At 37.7% G+C, this 23,636-nt stretch overlaps 1 protein-coding gene across 4 annotated transcripts in view; it reads right to left on the bottom strand.

The window, feature by feature from the left end:
* The window catches only part of GREB1L (GREB1 like retinoic acid receptor coactivator), a 269,600-nt gene that overhangs the window by 56,858 nt on the left and 189,106 nt on the right, over positions 1 to 23,636 (bottom strand). For all 4 annotated transcript variants that reach the window (XM_074200527.1, XM_074200530.1, XM_074200531.1 and 1 more), the window contains 5 exons: positions 19,332 to 19,517; positions 13,275 to 13,601; positions 10,615 to 10,743; positions 10,121 to 10,255; positions 7,249 to 7,446 (listed from right to left, as the gene is read on the bottom strand). In XM_074200527.1, the coding sequence (XP_074056628.1) occupies positions 7,249 to 7,446; positions 10,121 to 10,255; positions 10,615 to 10,743; positions 13,275 to 13,601; positions 19,332 to 19,517 (975 nt within the window). The remainder of the gene's footprint in view (positions 1 to 7,248; positions 7,447 to 10,120; positions 10,256 to 10,614; positions 10,744 to 13,274; positions 13,602 to 19,331; positions 19,518 to 23,636) is intronic.

Consider the following 23,636-nt stretch of genomic DNA (forward strand, 5'->3'; position numbering starts at 1 on the left):
ACTAACCCTTTGTAAGTCACTTTAACCATCTGGAAAAAAAAGAGTTAATAGCATTAGTTAACAGGATATATTTGCCTTTATTCACATTCTATTTATGCTCTGTGTATTTATATCTGCAATTGTTATTTCCCCCCAAGCAGGAACTACTTCGTATTTGAACCTCAGTACCTGGAATATCATTGGCACTTAAGAAATGATTGTTGACTGAAATATTTATAGATTTGTAAAGAGCACCTTAGGGCAGCTATGTGGCACAGTGGATAGAGATCCAGGTCTGGAGTCAAGGAATCTCATCTTCCTAAGTTCAAATCTGGTCTCCAACATGTACTAGCTGTGTGACCCTGGATAAGTCACGTAGCCTTGCTTGCCTTAGTTTCCTTTATATATACACATACATATATACATATATGTATATATGTATGTGTATATATAAGTGAACTGGAGAAGGATACTCCAGTCTTCTGGACATGAAAACTCCAAAGGGGATCACAAAGATTGGGACCTGTGGGACTGAACAACAAACCTTAAAGCATTATGTAAATGTGAGTTCTTATCATGATCTGCAGCTAGTCTCTAGCCAAAGTTGATATTATCTATTGAAGCCACCTTCCGCTGTTAGGGGGTTCTTCTTATTTAAAGGGAATATTATCTCTTAGGATTCTGTCCCCACCAAAAAATGTCTAGGGATAGTCAACACGAATTTCAGCTACTTTGTTACTCAGGATACACTTGCCCAGTACAGAAAATGGTTCTTCTGGTCAAAGTCTTTCCTTTGAACCAACTTATTACCCTTCAGCAAGAAATTCCTCAAGACTGCTTGATAGGTTAAGTTGGAAAGAGTGAATTCCTTACAATTCCCATCATACCTCTGGCAAGTAGGGTCAAGCCAATACAAATTAACCTGGAACCTAAATGAGTAAATCTGGAGCTGGTGACCTTTCTTTCCAGTTCCTGAAGTTATAATCAGTTCCTTGGAATGACATAGTAAAACTACTCTTCTGAAATATTTAAGAAAGAAAATTTTGGCTCCCCTGTGGAGTGATATACTAAAGCTGTCCTTCTGAAAAATTAAAAAAAAAGAAAATTTTGACTCCCCTTAAGAATAAAAAAAAACTAAAGTTACCCTTCTGAAAAATGAAAAAAAAAAATAGTGATTCCACTGTCTTCATTCTTCATAAATGCAAGATGTCATAGTGTATTTTCTTTTTTTTATTTCTTTTTTTTCAGATTTTTTTTTGCAAGGCAAATGGGGTTACGTGGCTTGCCCAAGGCCACACAGCTAGGTCATTATTAAGTGTCTGAGGCTGGATTTGAACTCAGGTACTCCTGACTCCAGGGCTGGTGCTCTATGCACTGTGCAACCTAGCCACCCCTATAGTGTATTTTCACTCCCAAAACATTAGTAGCTGGACTTCACAGGAAAAAATTAGTTCACTGCTTCTTCAATTATCTTTTTTAAATATTTCTGATTGCAATATAATTCTTAATATTTATAAAACATTTTATAAAACATATATCACTTGATTGTCAGGATCAGAGTCATAACTAGAATTCCTGTTGCCTGGGGCAATTAATTCTGTTGGGAGAAGTTTACAGAAGACAGTTCCTTCTGGTCACGTGCAATATCACCAGAAGAGGTGATTACTCAGGTCTTACAATCCCAAGTATGAAGCGTATGACAGGTGAGGCTCATGACCCTGGAGTAAGGGGTTACCACCAAGGGAGAACCGTGGTACCCAAGGATGACAAGCCAGACAACTAACATGAGGAGGAAGTTTACCTCTTAAATGTTAGCACTCTGGACCACCCTGCCCTAGTTGTAGTTCTGCTTACAACCACCTTGTGAATGAGGGGCTACTGGCATTAAAATCACCATTTCACAATTGTAGAAGCCAAGACACAGAGGCTTTAAGTGAGCTGCCCATGGGTTTTTTTTCCACACTTAAATTCAACATTTTTTCTACTATATAGTGCAATGCATCTTATTTAAGTTACAAACTTATAATATATCCCTTGAATTTCAAGGTTACAGAGAGATACAAGGCAAGATACACACACACACACACACACACACACACACACACAAAATAGCAAACTAGGAGTTTAGGGGAGTTATTTTTGTACCCAGAAATCAAGAAAGAAGGACATGAAAATTTGTCAGCAGTTTTATATAGGAAAGTAGCCATTAAGTATTATAAAAGACAAGGAATCCTAGAAATAAGCATTCAAAGGAGCTTTAGCCCTTTAAAGGGCCAGGGAGTGACTATCATGTTCTAGTATCAGGGATCAGAGTTTGAAATTTTCTTCAAGGCCCATTTGAATAACTGATTGCCAACCAGTCTGAGTTCTAGTTCTAGAGAAGAGACTAAAGGACAAATAGGTAAAGTAATATTTTCCCCCCCAAGAATATAATGAGAGTGAGCATGAGAACTGAGCATCCCAGGGTAGCTTTATTTCAGGGCCACAGGTTTTGAAAAATGTGCTTTCAAATAAAACTCAAGCTATTCTGACAGTCTTTCAACTCCACAAAGATGTTTATCAGAAAGAACCAATCTAGGAGTTTTTAAGAAAGACAGCTGCAAGACTATTCCTCCTAAATATTCTATATTAAATCTCATATTTTGATAGTGGAAGTAACTAAAAATACTGTCAGTAGGCATATACCAGATGTTCTTCCTGGGATCTGAGAATTTTAAAAAGTTTTATCAATAAGGGTATTTCAGGTATTTTTTGTAATCATACATAAACATAAATATATACACATATAATACATATATACAAACAACATGAATATATACATGTGGGTAGATATATACATATGCATACATATGGAGATATGTATTATATGTATATATATATATATACATATATATATATATATATACACACACACACAATACACATACATATAAACATGCTATTTTTCAGTTGTGCCTGATTCTTTGTGACCCCCATTTGGGGTTTTCTTGATAAAGATGCTGGAGTAGTTTGCCATTTCCTTCCCCAGTTCATTTTACAGATGAGAAAACTGGGGTAGAGTCAAGTGTCACACAGGGTCAGATAGTTAGTAAATGTCTAAGGGTCAGGTATGAACTCAGGAGGATGAGTCTGCCTGACTCCAGGCCCAGCACTTTATCCACTGTACCACCTGGGGGTGGGGGTGGGGGTCCATAAATGTCACCAGACTGCCAAAAGATCAGTAACACAAATAGGATTAAGATCCTCTGCTCTTAACCAACCATAGTTAAAACTCAATGTTGCCTAAAGATAATAGGATCATATCCCCTGAAATGTAGGTGTTTTTTTAGTCCTCTACTTTGAAGTTTTTTTTGTGCCCAAGGTCACACAACTAGTAAATATGAAGTGTCTGAGGTCAAATTTGAACTCAGATCCTTCTGATTCCAGGGCTGGCTCTCTATCCACTGCATATCCAGCTGCCCCATGCTGGCTTTGATTTTTACAAGAAAAATGAGGGCACTACAGCTTTTGAAGTTTAGTGATTTGCCTAAGTTCACATGTGAAATAACTGGTAGTTAAGCTTTGTCTTGGGCCACCCAACTCCAAATTCTGTTCTCTTTCCACTGCATTATACGTCTCAAGTCACAACACTAGGGAAAGAGCTACAAGAAGGGTAGTTAGTAAGTAAAGACTTGGAGAATCTTAATGAAGTAGTTCCCCTTTTCCCTGGGCCAGAGGAAGGTAGCTAGGTGGCACAGCAGACAGTACTGGCCTAGAGTCAGCAAGATATGAGTTCAAATCCCATTTCAGACACTTACTAGATTTATGACCCTGGGCAAAGTAACCTGCCTCAGTTTCCTCATTTGCAAAATGAAGATGACATTAGGATCTACACTTCACACTGTTGTGATAAATAAAGGAGACAATATTTGTAAAGCACTTAGCCAGTGACTGGCACACAGTTATGTTGTGGTTCATTGTTTGTTATGTCCAACTCTTTGTGAGCTTATTTGGGGTTTTCTTGGCAAAAGATACTGGAGTGGTTTGACATTTCCTTCTCTAGCTCATTTGGCAGATGAGGCAAACATGGTGAAGTGACTTTCCCAGGGTCTCCAAGATAGTAACTGTGTGTCTGAGGACTAAGTGAGCTCAGGTCCTTCCTGATTTCAGACTGGATGCTCTATCTACTGTGCCAACTCATTGTCCTTCTATATAAATGTTAGCTGTCATTATTATTAAAATGAGGGTAACAAAAGCATCTATCTCCCAGGGTTGCTGTGAGGATCAAATGAGATAACATACATAAACTACTTAGCAAACTTTAAAGAGCTATAAAAATTCTAGTTTTTGTTATCATGACCACTATTGCTATTATTCATTTTTTTCAAGGTCCAGTTTCCTCATCTATAAAAGTGGTAATATTTACTTGCAAAGTCCAATTCACAGGGCTGTTGTGAGAAGAAAGAAAAAAATGATTGTAAAGAGTAGTAGAAATGTCTGCCATTATCCTCACTAGAACATGAATTTTGTGTGGCTTAAAACTACATCTTGTATAAACTGTACATACTCCTTGCCTCCATTCCCAACCTTTGCCTCCTAACATAACCCTGTATATAACAGGACCTTAGTATATGTCTGTTTACTGAAACTGAATTTAATTGAATTTTGAACACTTCTCTTCCTCTTCCATGTCTCTTCCTACTGGTTCCTTTTCTGATTCAGTCTATCAACATGTCCAGATCTTCATCTTCACAAAACTTTTACTTGATCTTTCCCATTCACTCAAGCTACCCTTCTATACATATAGTTCTCCTTTTCAGACCTAAATAGCTGTCAAAAATAACCTTCCTCAAGCATATGTCAGATTCCGTCACTCATTTGCTCATGAATCTTCAGCGGTTTCCTACTGGGTAAATTCAAACTTTTCACTTTGGCATCCAAAGTCCTCCATAATGTAACTCCTATATGCATTTCCAGACTTATTGCATATTTCCTTTAGAGACATATCTACTCTAGGTGTTCATATGGATGATTTGTGCCCTACCTTTAGTAGAGCATTCTGAATTCATAATAGTCTGATCAGTCATAGTCTAACACAGTATATCTCATCACAGCGACATCATCTTGGTCTTCTTCAAGAACAACCAACCAACATTATTATTATTTTAGCCAGACTTGCCTATCAAACTATCTGTTCAATTCCTTTCTCTATTTTAGTACTTTTGCCCAGGTTGTCTTTGATTCCTGGAAGGTGATCCATTCACACCTCTGTCACTTACAATCCCTAGCTTTCTTTTCTGCTAAGTTCAGGTGACTCCCTCCTACAAGAAACTTACTGATCCACCCCCAACTTGGTGCCACTCTCTTTTTATATATTCTCCTTAAAGGACCCTGTACTGATTTGTCTGTATTTGTGTTGCATTTTCCATCTCCATCAGTAAAATGAGATTTCCTTAAGAGACAGCACTCTCATTTATTTCTCAGTGTCTTGTACGTAGTAGACACAACTGATGTTTGCTGAATTATATCAATTCATGCTACAGAGAAGGAAGGATTCTATGCTGAAGGAACCAAAGTCATCCATCTGCCAAAATCTAAGATAAGTAATAAAAGAAAATTGTTCAAATACCAGGAAAATTACATTAAGAAATGATCTAGCCATAAATGCTAGTTCTTCACTTTCACAAAGATATGACTTCCACATAAAGTGCTTACAATTTTACTGAAAGGTCAAGAAAAAAAGAACTCTCTGTCCTTAGATGATACAAAATAACAATTTCAATTCTTCCCTACCTCTGAGACCTAAGAGGGGAATAAGTCCAAGGAGTCACGTATGAGTGATTAAAGCAAGAATATATGAACAGAATCAAAGGGGAAAATAATCATCCAGTGTTCATCACTAGCAAGAACTAATCAGCTGTAAATATAGAAAGTTTCAAATCTTTCTCTCCTTTTACAACTCAAGGAAGATTGATATGGATCAGGGTGTTCTGTGATGTCCACATGTAAGAAAAAAACAAAAAACCCAACCCACATTATTGTATGTTTATCTGTATAAAACATATTCTGACTTGTAGGGTGTGATTTTTTTAAAGGTATACACACACACACACACACACAAACACACACAACAGTTTTAAAGTCTTTCCCTCTTTTCCTCAATGCCACCTCTAATGTAGTAAGTAATGGAAAATAAAAAGCAATATAGATTTTAGTTGTCTTCCCCATGAATTTGTTTTATTTCATGAAGTTTTAGATCAACAATTTTCTAATCTTTCAAGGGCTCATAGGTAAAAGGAGTCCTTAAAATAATCAGAGCATTTCTCAGGAATATTTGGAGAGATATGTTGAGTGAGTAGCAAAGTTTTAAAAGCAGATCTCTGATCTCCAAAATGTTAGATCCAATGAAGGAATCTACTAATACAATTGAAGACCTGGGGTAGTTATATAGATCTGTATCCAACTATTTTTTTTTCCTTTTCGGATTTATTTTGTTTGACTGAAGGCACAAAGAGGCAACTTTATCTTTCTTTTTTTATGAAACTTCTTTCAAAGTGAGGCAATATGGGCAGATTTCTATATCAAGGACTTAGGGTTGGTATAGTATTATCTTTCTTTCTTTGTTTTTAAATTAAATTTATTTACTTATTATTCTAACTACCTGCAAAGATGGTTTTCAACAAGCATAGTTTTGTAAGATTTTTGAGTTTCACATTTTTCTCTCTCTCTTCTTTCCCTCCCCTCCCTCTCCTTAATAGTGAGTACTCTGATATAGGTCATATATGCATGGCATTGTATTTCTAATACTATTTAATATAAAAACTATTTAATTGATCTATATAAAATTTTTCTAGAAATCCAGGTGGCAGAGAATGCTTTATTCTCTTTAGGGTCACATCCTTGTCTGAAGAAGTTTCACTGCATAATTAAGTTATCTCTCATTTATCTGGTTGGAGGAAGGGTACAGTTATCTTTTAATTAGCTCTGTGATTGGAGGGTCTAGTTAATTAAAATGCCAAATATCCTATACCTGCTATACAAATATCCTATCCTAACTCGAGTTAATTACCATGTCTACTCCCAAATAAATTGGTTGAGCTTTAACTGATAAACACATATAGGTTCCTAGAAGAAAACTAATGACAACCTTTTGATGGAAAAACACAAAAAAACTCCAAATACGGTCATCACGATAATGCTAATGGCTGATGATGAAATATGGGGGGAAAAAAAGAAATCTTCTAAGTCTGTAGTTATGTCAGGGGTCCTTTTTACAGTTTTCCAACTTACCTGATTGTCGAATTCGTTGAAGAGTTTGTTGAACTAGAACTTCTGAACGTGGGACTATAATGATAAAGTCCACCTTGCTGAAGTGGCCCAGGTCCAGGCTTTGATTGCCACTATCTGCTATGGCACACACCTGAGATAAGAGTTTTCTGGCAACTGTGAGCTGTGGTTGATAAATTTGGAAGGCATCATTATCTACATCTAAAATGAAACAAAAAAGCCAAAAGGACAGGATTAAATTGTCTTGATAGTGACTGGTAGCACATCTCTTGGGGCCTATCAACCTTACTGAGTAGCAGAAACAATGCCCCATTTTGCTAGAATGTGACTGACCTCCTTTGCTTAAAAAGCTTGGATGTCCTGATACCTTTGGGAAACTCACACAGTTCTCTCTAATTACCTTGAGTTCCCTGAGAATAGTCTTTGGACTTTTTCTGTATTCTGTAATACAGTAGGTGCTGAATAAATGTTTGCTGTTACTATGTACCTAACTGTTTACATATTCTCTCCTGCAATAGAAGGTCTGTACCTCATGGGAAGGACTCTTCTGAGGGCAGGACTCTGGATAAATGCTTGATGACTGACTGTTGGTCATATCAACTATCATAAAGCAGAAGTCACATAGCAACTTAAAACTCTGACTCTAATTATCCATCCAGCAATCTCTATATTGGAAGTAGGAGAGATGCTAATAAAGGGTTTTGGTCCTCAGTTACCTAGCAAAGAGTAGAGTTTCTTTAGGAACAGCAGTAATAATATCTATGACTACATATCCCAGAGTTCAGGAGTCTAAGCATATGGAGTAAAATGGCATATTGCCCATATATGCATCTTTTGCTCAAGAAAAGGGTGTTTTGAGTACCGTTAAAGAAATTGAAGGGTAGTGGTGCCTAAGAAGAAATCTGAGGAACCCTGCGACCCTGCATTACATTGAATTTTCTGTATTCTATACAGCCTAGTAAACACCCAGCAAACACTCTTCTCCATGCCTGACTATTCTTGAGTAACATTCTTAGAAGATCCTTCCCTATGTGATCTGATAGAAGCTTTACTTTTCTTTCAATGGTGTTGCAATTTGGCAAATGGATGGCGACCGGATGTCTCTAGATTGTTCTACTAAGATTTTAATGCTAATACTTGCACTTACTGAATAGATATGACCCATACCATAGCTGGCTGGTCCCTGAATAGGTAACTTATTTGGAGAACAACTTCACTGTTGCTTTTCAGGATGTTCAAGCATGTCAGTGACAGGACTCACAGTTATTGGTTAGGGTCATGAGGAATAGGACAAAAAAAATGGGAAAAAAATACAACAAAGCCCAAATAAACTCCACCAAAGAGATACACCTACTCTGCTGAAGACCAGAGTTCATGCCATGAAACTGCTTTCTCAAGGGGCTGGCTTATAAATGGGAATCTATAGGACAATTTCATGGAGAAAATACTGTCATCATTCAAATAATCTATGCTCAATGTTTTATGGACTCCAACCCAAGGGCAAGTCTATTTAAAAAAAACAACCACCCCTAGATATTAGGAGACTTCTTCCAGGGGAGCTAGTACCCATAAATTGGCTACTGGAAAAGGCCAGGGTCAGCACTTTGTTACTTGTAGCACAATACTGTTGATACTTAATGTTGGCAAACAAACAAAAATGACTATTTGTCTTCTGAATTTTACAAGGTGATTTCTTTTGTGTTTTTTTTTCTCCCTTGGAGGAAGGGAAAAGAACAAAAATATTAACGTGTGTTAAGAGGATAGGATTTTTTCAGCTTCAGCAAACACAAAATCTCTTAGAGGATTATCAAATACTACAGCATTAACGGAGAGCATCATCTTAAGGTGTAAGTGAGGGAGAAATTCATGACCACTTTTCTTTGTAATGATCACCTAGACCCTCTCAGATAGCTTTTCTAGATTGGCTTCTTGTCTGTTCTTTCTTTTGTACTTTCCTTTCAAAAAAGTAGTTTGGGTATAGTTAGAAATTTGTACTTTAAACCCTATCCACCCAGCAGCCACTTTCTCCTTGAATCTTCCCTCTTCCACTTCCTCCTCATTCCTAAAGCTTCGACTCAGAGGTCTTCTATTTACGTAATTTAGAACTATTTGCTTAGTGAGTCCTTCATGGCTTGAGTGAGATAGAAGGTATGCAGATTTTGCTGCTGTAGCTATCTAAAGAGGTCCCCTAGTTTAAATATTATTCTAAAGTGTTTTGGAAGAAAGTGACAAAAAAATAACCAACTTTAGGAGCATAGACCTTGTCAAGGCATCCTTTATAAAGTGTTAAACCAAATACAAAGAGACATATCCAAAAGTCAGGAAAGAGTACTGAGTTCAGTTAAAATATTTTGAAAAAAAAGTTAAAAATGTTTTTTAATTTATCAAATTCTAGAAACTCATCAACCCAAACACTAGATTGATTATGCTGCTAAAAAGAAATACTTTAGCATGATAAAAATAAAATTATCTTTAGAAATCACAAAACAAAAACAAAAAGCCTACCCCCAAAACAAAAAATAACAGAATTATCCCCAAAACAAACAAAAAAAACTGACCAACTCACAGTTACATAGAATTTTGTTTACAAAACATTTTCCTCACATCTACCTTCTGCAAGATAGGTATTACAACTATTATCACCATTTTATCCCTGAGACTAAGAGGGCTTAAGTGACTTGTTTATGGTCACCCAGATGGTATCAAGAATTGGGAGTTGAACCCAAGTCTCTTGACTCTCAGTCTTATGATCTTTCTTCTAAACCATGATGGGATGGATTGAGAAAAGAATCTTTGGGACTTTGTATAGGATTCATATCTGATCACATCTTTATTAAGTACTTATTTCCACGTGTCTAGTTTGAAGGAACATTACCCAAGCTCTGTGTTGGAATCATGGCAGCTGCCTCCTGAGATGATACACACTCATTAACATCACCATTGAAAGGGGTAACCACATTGTCTCCTCTTCTCTGCTGCATTTTCTCTAGCAGTTTATCTAGATCATCACCTGTGAAAGAAGTGATGACAGAGAGAAGAGGATTACAAGGAATGAAGCTTTCTTAAACCAGAAGGTCTCAGGGTGTGGGAGGTGAGAAGTGTGGGTGGAGTGGGGAAGGGTCATGCCAGTTAGATGTGATACTACGAATTGATTGCCAAGCATTTAGCTTTTGTTTGATAAGGAGTTCACAGTTGGTTGCCTCTTTGGTTGGTTCCCTATGAGTCCATTAACAAAATACTAAGAAGTGGACTCTCTGAACCCCTAGGAGCAGTGAGAAAAGCACAAGTCTCAAGGATAGGCTATGATAAAACCCTGAGAAATAATAAAGCAATTTACTGGGAGAATTGCTGGGTTTTGTATGCACTTACCTAAAGATGTGTTTTTGAAGTGAGATGCCAGGAAACTGACCTTTCCTGTGATGAGCTCATAACTAATTTCTTTCAAAAACTCACTGGTGGTAAGCATGCTCTCTGCTAAGGCTCTGGACTGGTACTGACCTGGAGGACAGAGGGAAAGGGGAAATGAATGACCACAGCAGACTGTCTGGGTACAACTTTATTGCATAGTGCTTGGCAAAATGAGACTGATTAATAAATATTTATTCATTCAACCCATGGGGTTTCTCATTGCTTTAGTAAGGTTACAGTCATGGGGGAGTAGGAGACAGTGAAGAAAAGGGACAAAGTTCTTAAAAATCCATGGATGGATTCACAAAAGTTTGCTCCCCTCTCCACCTCCCACTTCTGGAATTGGTTTAGAGATATTTAATAAGATCACTCAGTTTGATTTAAAAAAAAAATCTGCGATACACCTGCTTTTTATCCAGTTGATCAACCAGTGTTATGATATTACAAACGCTTTCCAGGAAATAAACAATGAAGTGTCATAAGTACCTTAGGGCAGTTTGACTCACTAGGTCTAATCCTGTGCTATGCAATCCAAAATTTCTCAAGGACAAAAGTTATGTATGGCAAAAACAAGTGACTGCCATAACTTTCCCACAATCAGCTGCCAGTCAATCAATGAATATCTTTTAAAAGCCTATGACTCCGTAGAGAACAGAGTCATATTTATAAAAGTATAAGTCATTCCCCAATTGATAAATGGTCAAACGATATGAAAGGGCAATTTATAGATAAAGAAATTAAAGCTATCTATAATCATATGAAAAAATGTTCTAAATCACTACTGATCAGAGAAATGGAAATTAAAACAACTCTGGGGTACCATCTCACACCTACCAGGTAGTCAAAACAAGGAAAATATTGCATGTTGGAGGGGTTATGGGAAAACTGGGACACTAATGTATTAGTGGTAGAATTGTGAACTAATTCAATCTTCCTTTTGGGAGGGCAATTTGGAATTATGTCTAAAAGGCTATAAAATTGTATATACCTTTTGTTCTGCAATTCCACTGCTAGGTCTATATCCCAAAAATACCCATAAAAAGGGAAAAGAACTATTTGTACATAAATATTTAAAGTGGATCTTTTTGTAGTAGCTAAGAATCAGAAATCTAAGGGATGCTCAACACATGGGGATGGCTAAAACAAACTGTGGTATATGATTGTGGATATGATGGAATATTACTGTGCTATAAGAAATGACCAGCAGAAAAATCTGGAAAAAACTTATATGACTAGATGCATAATGAAGTGAACAGGACCAAGAGAACATTATACAGTTACAGAAATATTGTTTGAAGAACTGTGAAAGACAGCTAATCTCAGCAGTATAATGATCTAAGACAATCCCAAAGGACTAATGATGAAGCATACTATTGGCTTCCACAAAAATTTTGATATTGATTAAAAACAGACTGAAGCATGCTATTTTCACTTTCTTTTTTAAATTTTTTTGAGTTTTCTTGTACAAAATGACTAATAAGGAAATGTTATACATAATTGCACAGGGATAACCTATATTTGATTGCTTATTGGGAGAGGGGAATAGAAGGAGGGAGGGACAGAATATAGAACTCAAAACTTTATGTAGTGCTTTAAGGTTTGCAAAGTCCTTTATATAAAAGATCTCATTTGTTTCTTTTTTATTTGTTTTTACAAAGCAACGGGGTTAAGTGACTTGCCCAAGGTCACACAGATAGGTAATTATTAAATGTCTGAGGATAGATTTGAACTCAGGTCCTCCTAATTCCAGGGCTAGTTCTCTATCCACTGAGCCACCTAGCTGTCCCTCAAAACTTTAAATAATAATTTTATTTTTTTAGGTTTTTGCAAGGCAATGGGGTTAAGTGGCTTGCCCAAGGCCACACGGCTAGGTATTTATTAAGTGTCTGAGACCAGATTTGAACCCAGGTACTCCTGACTCCAGGGCCGGTGCTTTATCCACTGCACCACCTAGCCGCCCCTAAATAATAATGTTTTAAAAAATTTTGGGAGAAAAGCGTACTTTGTGCCAGGGATTAAGTGCTAAAGGATAAAAAGAAAGGTAAAAAAAGTCCCTCATCTCAGGGAGCTCACAGTCTAATGGAAGAGAAACCCACTGTGTAGAAACAAGATACAGTCAAGGAAAAACTGGAGATAATCAACAGAGGGAAGTCACTGGATTAAGGGGGGCATTAGAAAAGACTTCTATAAAAAAGTAGAATCTTATTTGGGACTTGAAGGAAACCAGGAAGTCCAGGAAGCTGAGTTGAGGAGAGAATTCCAGGCATGGGGGACAGCCAGTGAAAATGCAAAGAGTCAAGAAATGGAGTATCTCGTGTGATAAAGAGCAAGGAGTCCGGTGTCACTGAATTATAAAAGTCTAAGAAGATTAGAAAGGGGCAACTAGGTAGGACAGTGGGTAGAGGAAGATTAAAACGGCAAGAGGGGCTCTGCATACCAGTAGGAGGGTTTCATGTTTTATTCCAGAGGGTGATATCTCTCTAGATTTGGCCTAGAAAACATACAAGTAATGGAAATAGAAAATTATACCTAGGAGGGAAAGAAGAATTCTGAATAAAGAGAGAATCTGAGTTATGTCACTCAACTACTTGCTTTTAGGTCATTGTCATAATCATACTCACCTAGGACCACCACACAAAATTCATTTCCTCTGATCTTTGATGAGCAGATTGCCACCACGTAGTCAGGTAGTCTTTGTTGATGCCTCATTTCACTGAGGGTTCTTAGTGTTTCTGAAATGCCCTCAGCCAGAGAATTCTGGGTGACAATCACATGAACCAAGTCTTGAGATACACTGGCAATTAATCTAGCTAGCCAGGGGAGCTGACCCGGAGACACAGAGATGCACTGAGCACTCATTTGCAAGGATCTCTCTCTCAGAGTAAGTTCCTGCATAGCTTTTAGCATGATCTGCTCAAATTCTTCCCTGAGAGGTATCTGATCAGGACCTAAATTGAAGAGAATTGCAATTAGAAGCAGAGTCTACCCATAAGAGAGGGGGAGAGAAAGGGAGAGAGGGAGAGGAAAAGAGAGACAGACAGACAGAGAGAGAGAGAGAGAGAGAGAGAGAGAGAGAGAGAGAGAGAGAGAGAGAGAGAGAGAGAAAGAGAGAGAAAGAGAGAGAGAGAAGGAGAGGGAGAGAGGGAGAGAGAGAGAGAGAGAGAGAGAGAGAGAGAGAGAGAGAGAGAGAGAGAGATTCATAAACTGAGAGTTAGAATGGACTTTATTGGTCATCTTGCCCAATCCTCTTATTAATAGGTTGAGTCTATCTCAGTCTAGTGGTTCAGGTTCCATAATGGAACAAAATGAGATACTCAAAGGTCATTCAACAGTTAACATAAGGATATTTAACAGAGAAAGGGACTGTGAATACCTTAAATAAATGCTCCTGAGTAAAGCACTCTTGCCTGCAAGGACTGACCATGTGTTCTACCACTTAAGGATCAGAGTGTGTCTGGAGCTGTAGGAAGTAATGTTAAGAACCTGAGTCTTAAGCTGTGAGCCAATTTAATCTTGAGGCTGCTTCTAATTTTTTTTTTTCAAAAACCTAGGTGAACTTGCACAGAGAAATAAGAGCTAGAATTCTCCTCCTCTTAATTTCACAGCTCAGAGTATGACAGGCACTCATAGATTGAATCTCATTGCTGACTGGCACACAAGTCTGATGGTTCTCTTTCCAAACAGAACCATTTGCCCCTCCTTAGTAATTAGTAATTAAGCCTAATGCTCCATTCTTGGGGTTTCACCATATTAGTATTGGACCTTGCATGGATATTCACCTTTGAACATTAACCCTACTGTAACCCTCAATGTTGGACTCTGAATTTCAAACAATCCACCCACCATAGTCTCAATAATAATAGGGATTATATTCAGGTTTTGGGGGAAGGGGAGGGAAGGGAATCTTAGCTTTTTAGAAATCTTCATGCCTTTTCCAGAAAAAGAATATGTTTTCCTCTGAAGGACTGACTTTCCCTTAAATACTTCTCCACTTTATCATCATCATAGTAATTGAATTAAAAACCACGGTCATAATAATTTCCTGAATCCTATTTTTTCATGTTCTGTTTTCAAACCCAAATAGTCTTTGGGATTCAATAAAAAAGTCAGGGTATAAATTCTGGAAATATACATGAATGGATATTCCAACTTTTAGTTTATATTTAAAATCAAGATGTGAAAACCAATTTTCTACTTCTTGCATTAAAGCCTGTTCAGTTTTATTACTCTCATGAGCAGTGAACTCAGTGGGATATAAACATACTACCAGGGGTGTATCAATGCCATGATGCTATAGAGAGCACACATTCATTAACCCAAATTAAGGAAGATTTCTGCTGTATAAGTCTTATAGAAAGGGCAGGCCCTTTGGTTAGATTAAGGTTTAGATAAAGAGCTGATCTGCTGCCTTGAAGGAAGCCATATCTGGGAACACTGGAAATTATTTATTATCTTAAGAAGATGATTTAAGAAGGCAAAAAAGTGGGGAGAAAGGGCTTTGAGAGGTTTTTTAAAAAAAGAAAAACCATGGAAGATTACCAATTTCAAAAAAAAAATCTTAATTTTTTTTTATTGGAAAAAAACAGTATTTTCTGAGAGTAAAGGTAGGAATCCTAGATTCTTTTTTTCCTCTCTTCAATGCAAAATATTCACTCTCCTTGTATTAGATTTCTACTTTTCATATCACTTACTATTATTAATCAACTACTTTTACAATACTCATGGAGGTCAGAGGTAGATTAAAATCAATGTATATTTGTTATTTTCCCCTTCTGCTATCACTTCTAATACTTATTTTATTTCATTTTAATTTTTAGGATTTTGCAAGGCAATGGGGTTAAGTGGCTTGCTCAAGGCCACACAGCTAGGTAATTATTAAGTGTCTGAAAGATTTGAACCCAGGTATTTCCGACTCCAGGGCTGGTGCTCTATCTACTGCACCACCTAGCTGCCCCCAATACTTATTTTAAACCCATTTATAGGAAACAAAAGGTCTAGTGTTCCATTAGAGCGTTCTGTTCAAATTGCAAATATGAGGGCATTCTTTATCTTCACTCTGTGTAAGAATCAGTATTCTTTAGCTTAAACAGGCTAATATTGTGTTGAGTAGTAAATAAGGCATGGGTCTCAAACTGTATTTACTCATGTAGTATTATTTACTGCCTGAGGAAATGGATACAAACTGAGAAACGAAGGGAACAAAAACACACAAACACACACACACACACACACACAATGTTTCAAAAGTAATTTCCTAGCTGATATAGTAGAAAGAGCCTAGAGTCAGGAAAAACCAAAGTTCCCATTCATCTTCAGATACTTAAATAGCTGCATGAACCTGGGCAAGTCACTTGACCTTTGCTTTCTTATTTGTAAAATGGTAAAACGATAATAATTATAAACCATTTTTCATAGTGCCTGGCCCATAGTAAGCACTATCTATAAGTGTTTCCTGTTATTGCTTAGCTCAGAAAGTCAAGGACACTAGTGGGCAGTACCTTAACACCTTCTTTGAGAACCTTTGAGTTAATCCATCATTTGGCATATTTAGTGCTAAAGCTAAAAATGCAATAAAACTGACTAACTCTGCCCATAATATTCACAATTCTTTTGAAGTAATTTATATTGAAGTAGTATTGGGCAGGCACTGCACTAAGAGAGCAGGGCAAGGTGGGGAAGAAGGATATAATACAAGTTAAATCAGGTTAACAAGTTTCTTTAAGGGGGGAATGACTGGTTTCCAGTTATTTCCAATCATCTCCTTAGGTCAACCTTTAATGGACAAATGACTAAGTCTGCCCCCTTTTACAACAAGCCTGACAATAATATGATTTTTCCCTTCATCAAGTACTAATCTTTACTGACTCATCTTTAGCCCAGATATCAATTCTGATGAGATTTTCTGTTATAGCTAGCTACTTCAAGAGAAGAAAGCTGGGTCCCAATATATTCTGAACACTCTTAACAACTTAATCAGACCCAGGATTTTGGGCATTAGCCTCTCTCACAGTGTGGTTCAAAAGATTTTCTGATAGAGAAATCACAGAGCAATTGTATAGAAAGCTAGAGAGAGAGAGAGGAAATTATAGTGGCCTATACTACTTTTCTCTAAAGTACTCTAGCTATTTATAAAATTACCCATTAGTGATATAACTGTCTGAGGATCAAATATCAATGCTGGTTAGTTAAAATGGATGATCTAGGTTTGGATTTATTTTTTTTAAAAAATCCATAATGTAGAAGTGGTATTCTTTAAATTTATCTAAAATATCCAAAAAGTTAGTCCAACATCATGCCTTCCCTGGGTGAGCTCAGGAGAGCAGCAAATGGTAAAGGTGGTTAAGATTTAAAAACAATTATTTAGCATTGCACATAGGGAAACCTAATCAAGAAAAACAATGTCCTAGAAGAATAGGCATCATGGAATCCAGCTTTTCTCCATTTTTTTCTTTAAGAAGAATGAAATAATGTGATTTTTAAGCATAACTGGAGTTGGCATTTAAAACACACAAACCAGCAGTCATTTTGATTGTGTATATTCACTAAGACTGATTTTCAAAATTTTCATCAATTTGGCAAAAAAAGATAAGCCTGATATTCTCAAATATCTAGAATATATTGTTTAGTCCCTTTGATTTCTGAACCTAAATTGTTCGGCCCTGAATAAAAAAATGGTAGTCAAATTGATGTTTTTAATTAACTTGAAGATTCTGACAGTTTCCTAGTAATTATTTTTATAACAATTGTAATAAGGGATGTTTATATAGCTCTTCAAGATTTTTTTTTGCAAAGAGCTTTACATGTTTTATATAATTTGGTCCTCACAACAATATCCAGTGCAAGGTATATGCTATTATTTTGCCTAATTTGCAATTTACAGATTAGGAACCTAAAGCTAAGAGAGGTTAATTTTTTTTTAAGGTTTTTGCAAGGCAAATGGGGTTAAGTGGCTTACCCAAGGCCACACAGCTAGGTAATTATTAAGTGTCTGAGACCGGATTTGAACCCAGGTACTCCTGACTCCAAGGCCGGTGCTTTATCCACTGTGCCACCTAGCTGCCCTGAGAGGTTAATTGCTTAGCCAGCATCATACCACAGGAATTTTCTTTGACTCTTCCCCCACCCTTGCTCCCCCCAAGGCCTAGAATGTTCTCCCTCCTCATTCCTGCCTCCTGGCTTCCCTAAAGTCTCAGTGAAAATGCCACCCTGAACCATAGAGAAAAAAAAGCACCAAAAAACTCCAAAAACCCCACCAAAAACCTTTCCTGATCTTCCTTTAATTCTGCCTTAGCTCTATTGATTAGGTCTGGTTTACTCTTTACATATCTTGTTCATGTTTCCCCATTTTTCTATGTGAACTCTGAGAGCAGGGAGTGTCTTTTCCTTTCTTTGTATCCTTAACATGCATCATGGCTTGTACACAATGAGCACTTAACTAATGTTTATTGGCTGATAGCGTGATTCTAAGTCCCATTTCCCTTACTCTTAAGTCCAGTATTAAAATCTACTATATCGGGTTCCTCCAGATTGCCTTCTTTCTTATATAAATGAGGTTAAATACAGATCCTAGGCTTACACGGAAAGACTGAGAAGAGTCTAGGAGGAGACTCAGAGCCCCTCAAAGACTTTTAAAGGTCTCTCCTAAAATATCTTTAATCTTGTGCTTCTAGGAGCTCTCTTAGAGCACTCAGTTAAACAATATTTTCACACATGTCTCTAAAATGACCAATACCTGGAAGGCTTGAAGTGCGGAGGGGAACCTATAATTAGCCTGCATTTGGGATGAGTCACTTTCAGCTTGCACAATAAGGTTCATTTCCATGTAAATCTTGCCTTACCTCCTGGCTGGAGGTAGCTACACACCTGCCAACAAACACCAGCTGTGGAACCCTGGATTATCCCACAGTCTGTGTAATTTGGGATTATAGCTGGAGAGAAGGTAACAATAAAGAGGGGGCATAAGGGGTCTAGTCCTTTTTATACCAATCCAAAGGTCCCCAAGGACCTGCTTAGTGGTCCAAAGTGACAACTGTGCTAAGATTGGCCATTATTCTGGAAGAGGTTGGGGGTAAAGGTAAAGCTAAGGAGAAAAGCAAATCAGGACCTGGGGGGGGTGAGGGCAATGTTCCATCCAACAAGATATACCATGCAAGTAGACCCATTTGCATTTAAGAATGATTGCATTCTCAGGGAAGTGGCAAAGTTAGTCTTCCCAGAGAAAGTCTGGGAAACTAATGCACCTGCTTACTTTCATGCTTACTTCCAAGGCCTTACAGGGTAGAAGATTGGAGGGGATAAGGGAAGGGCCTGAGAAGAAAAGAAGCAGTAGTAGAGTGGGAGAGAATGGATGGAAATGGAAAAAACAAACACTAGAAAATACTGTAGAAAAAATACTGGTGGATGGGAAGACATGGATAAGGAGGTGGGGAGAGAGGGGGTGGGAAAGGAGATTGAGGGGAGTAAGAAAAAGAAAGAAAAAAGGAAGAGAGAAGGATATGAGAAGGAAAAGAGAAAAAGGAAGTGAAAAGAAGGAAAAGGAGAGAGAAAACAGAGAGAGAGAAGGTAGTAAAAGGGAAAGGAAGTAAAAGGGGAAGGAAAGAGAGAGAGAGAGAGAGAGAGAGAGAGAGAGAGAAGGAACAAAAACAATAATTACCATACACACAAGGGAAGTAGCTTACCCAGCCGCACAAGATATTGTATAGTCAAAAGAATCATATTTTCCACACTCAATAATTGGTTTCCATTCAATCCCAACTGCTCTAAATCTCGGTTTTCCAGATGTGGAATCTTGTAGCAATTCACAAGCAAGGGACTGACAACAATGTCACCAACATTTCCATAGAAATAGGGTAAAGTGCCATAACCTGTAATAAAAAAGAAAATCCCCAGAGTATATTAACACTAGAGGACAGAACGAGATTGTGCAGGTTTTATCAATTACTGTGCTGTGAAACCTCACAGGGGAAAAAAGAACTCAGAGTTTATCATCTCAATAGCTCTCAGAAATATTTACAGTAAGTTACAATTTGTTTTCATATTCTCTGCCTATACAGATGCTAAATTTAGGTGGTCACCTTACCCACATGGGAGATTATTTAACAAATCAGCAAAACAAGTGAGGTGTCCTGTAACATAAGCTAGATTGAGTGGTAGGAGGATTGGGTTTGAATCCTGTAAAATGGGGATGATGATAATCTATCACAGTGGTCTGGTAAGGAAGACCATAAAGTGCTATAGAAATGTGAATTTTTCCTTTCAACCAAGATTTCTGAATTTTTTTTTTATAAAATTCAAATTGAAGACATTGTCAATTGTGCTACTCCATAAGTTTCTTAAAGATCCATGGGACAAAAATCCTTGCTTGAGTTTAGTTCCAGAATGGAGAATTGTCCCAGAAGAAATATTCTGCATTTCTTCTTTTTTTTAAATTGAAATTTTATTTTATTTTCCCAATTATAAGCAATGGTAGTTTTTTAAAATGGTCATCCATTTGCAAATTTATGAATTCCATATTTTTTTTGCAAGGCAAATGGGGTTAAGTGGTTTGCCCAAGGCCACACAGCTAGGTAATTATTAAGTGTCTGAGACCAGATTTGAACCCAGGTACTCCTGACTCCAGGGCCGGTGTTTTATCCACTGAGCCACCTAGCTGCCCCTGAATTCCATATTTTTCTACCACCCTTTCTTCCCTCTCCCCTCCTTAGGTTGGCGAACAGTCTGTGTTGTGCATTTACAATCCTGTTTAACGTATTTCCATATTATACAATATTATGAAAGAGGAATTTGAACTAAGGGGAAGGAAAAAAAACACGAAAAAGAAAAAATAAAAGAAGTTTTAGAAAGTGAACATGGTATCTATATTTCCACTTATAAGATGACAAAGACAAATCACATTTTCCTTTTTTTTCTTAGCTGCCAGAAAACCCAAGACTAAATCCATTGTACAAATCAAGTGATCCTCTATTCACTGAAAGCATGGCAGACCTCACCCTCCACTATGTCTTTTCCTTAAATGTCTTATTTTTCAGCGCTTTAAGGTGTAAACCACCTCAAGTCCTATTGGAAGTGGGGAAGGTATAAATCTTTAGGACATAAAAACATCAAAATGAAAGAGCAGCATTAGATGAGCTTTACAGTCTCACTCCATCTAACTATCATTCTAAGGTTCTATAATTCAGTACTATAATATCTTAAGTAAACTGCTTCTTTTTTCTTAACAATAAAAGAAACTATGAAGCCAACAATATGGAAGTAACTTTTGCAATGGACTTATGATAAAGAATGTGATCCACCTGCAACAGTTGTTGGTGTTGGAACAAAGAGTCAAGCACATTTTTTAATTATTGTTATTTTGGGGGGAGGTGAAGGGCAAATAGGGCTGGGTGGCCTGCCTGGGGCCACATAGCGGGGTGATCTTTGGGTGTCTGGGGCTGGATTTGGACCCAGGTGCTCCTGGCTCAAGGGCCAATGCTCTGTCTGCCACCCAGCCACCCCTATTATTATTACTATTTTATTTTATTTTGGGTCTTTTTTTAATAGCCAAGTTCCAGAACTCCCAAGTCAAAGAGAAAATATTACAAACAGGCAGAAGGACACAATTCAAATATTGTGGAGCTGTAGTCAGGATCACACAGGACTTAGCAGCAACTACATTGGAAGCTCGTAGGGCTTGGAATATAATATACCAGAAGGCAAAAGAGCTTAGAATGCAACCGAGAATCAACTACCCAGCAAAACTGAATGTCCTCTTCGAGGGAAAAAGATGGACTTTCAATGAACCAGGGAAATTTCAAATGTTCCTGTTGGAATGGCCAGAGCTGAACAGAAGGTTTGATCTTCAGATACAGGATCCAGGTGAAGCATGGAGATTGGAGGAGAGGGGGGAAATATGAGGGACTTAATGATGATGAACTGCATGTATTCCTGCATAGAAAAATGCACTGATAATACTCATATGAACCTTCTCAGTTAATAGAGCAGGTAGAAGGAGCTTTTATAGTTGAAGCACAGGAGAAAGCTGAATTTGAAGATAAAATATGGTGTAAAAATGGAGTCAATAGAAAAAAAGGGAAATGTAATGGGAGAAAGAAAAAGGAGAAGGGAAATAGGCTAAGATATTTCATATAATAAGATTTTTCTTTATTACAATGAGCTATTGCAATGATATGGAAGGGGGGAGGCAAGGGGGAATGAGGGAACCTTTGCTCTCATCAGAGATGGCTAGGAGAGGAAACAGCAAATATACTCAATGGGGTATAGACATCTGGAGTAAGAAGGAGCAGGGAGCAGGGGGAAGGGGTGGGGATGTGAATAAAGGAGGAGAGGATGGACCATGGGGGGAGAGTGGTCAGATATAACACATTTTCTTTTTTACTCCTTGCCAAGGGGCTGGGATTGGAAGGCCTGCCCAGGACCATAGGGCCAGGTGGATTCTGGGCCTAAGGGGTGGTATGGGGGCTCCAGGCTTCTTGGCCCCAGGACCAGGGATCTGTCTGCTGCGCCACTCAGCGACCCTACAGCAGAGTCAGAGTGAAAGGAGAGAGAAAATATAGTACATGGTAGTAGAGAAATAAGAAAGGAGGGAGTTGCGATCAGCAATGGCAATGGTGGAAAAATATGGAAGTAACTTCTGCAATGAACTTATGATAAAGAATGTGATCCACCTGCAACAGTTGTTGGTGTTGGAACAAAGACTCAAGCACATTTTTTATTATTACTATTTTGGGGGGGTGCAGGGCAAATGGGGCTGGGTGGCCTGCCTAGGGCCACATAGCAGGGTAATCATTGGGTATCTGAGGATGGATTTAGACCCGGGTGTTCCTGGCTCAAGGGCCAATGCTCTGTCCACCACCCAGCCACCCCTACTATTATTACTATTTTATTTTGGGTCTTTTTTTCTTTCTTTTGGTTTTTGCAGGGCAGTGGGGTTGGGGTGGCTTGCATGTCAGATGGCTGGGTGATTGTTGGGTGTACGGGGCCGGATGTGGGCTCAGGTGCTCATGGCTCCAGGGCTGATGCTCCATTCATTGCGCCACCTGGCCATACGTACAATTATTACTATTATTTTTATTTTAATTTTTTTCTCTCCCCTTTATCACTCAAGCAAGTCTATATTTTTGGGGGAGGGGGTATTTTGTTTATTCTTAAACAAGAATATTTTATTAATGCATAAAAAATTATTTGTACAAAATGAGAATAAAGAAATATTAAGTATAAAAACCTAGAAAAAAAAGAAAATTACAAATGGCATAATGAAGTGTGGAACACAACTGAATAACAGAAGCCATATCTCTTTAGTTCCTAAACCTCTTCAAAGACAAAGATTATGCTTTCCTAATAGATCACAAAACTCTAAAGTGTTAGCAATACTTAAATCTTAGAGTGTTACTAGTTTTTTCTTACAAAATACTTTTAATAGATGTATTATACAACTAGACAGTAAGTATAAACTAAGTTTGATGACACTGTGATAATGGACAGTCCTTGTGCATTATCATGCAACCACTATGTAAGAATAACTTTGCACATGCCTGGAGCCCAAGTCATGTCAACTAGTAGAGGTCAGATAAAATCTCAATTCCTCTCATATTACTCTAGATATTTCCCAATATTTCAAGATGCTCTAGGACTAGGACAAGGCTAGAATTCTTGCACTGGACCAATAGTATGGCAGAGTCTATTTATACTCTAGAGTAGCCTCAGAGACTGAGGTTAAATGTGATGGGAAAGGGAAGCAATATTTCGGTTTTAACAGGATCCTTAGGGATTCCCTAGAGGGCTTTTGAATTGAATATCAAGTCTAGTTATCCCTTTGGACCAAGAAGGAAAGAGACTCCTAAAACTGCCCTAAAAGGGTCCACTAAATTCTCCAAAGATTCAGATCCTCAGCCCTGGGATACAGTCATGGAATTCTTGAAAGAGAACCCAGAAGTGACTTAATCCAATCCTTACTCAAAAAACACAAACCCCCTTCAGTTAAGGGG

This window comes from Macrotis lagotis, chromosome X, assembly GCF_037893015.1.
Source record: "Macrotis lagotis isolate mMagLag1 chromosome X, bilby.v1.9.chrom.fasta, whole genome shotgun sequence".
NCBI lineage: Eukaryota > Metazoa > Chordata > Mammalia > Peramelemorphia > Peramelidae > Macrotis > Macrotis lagotis.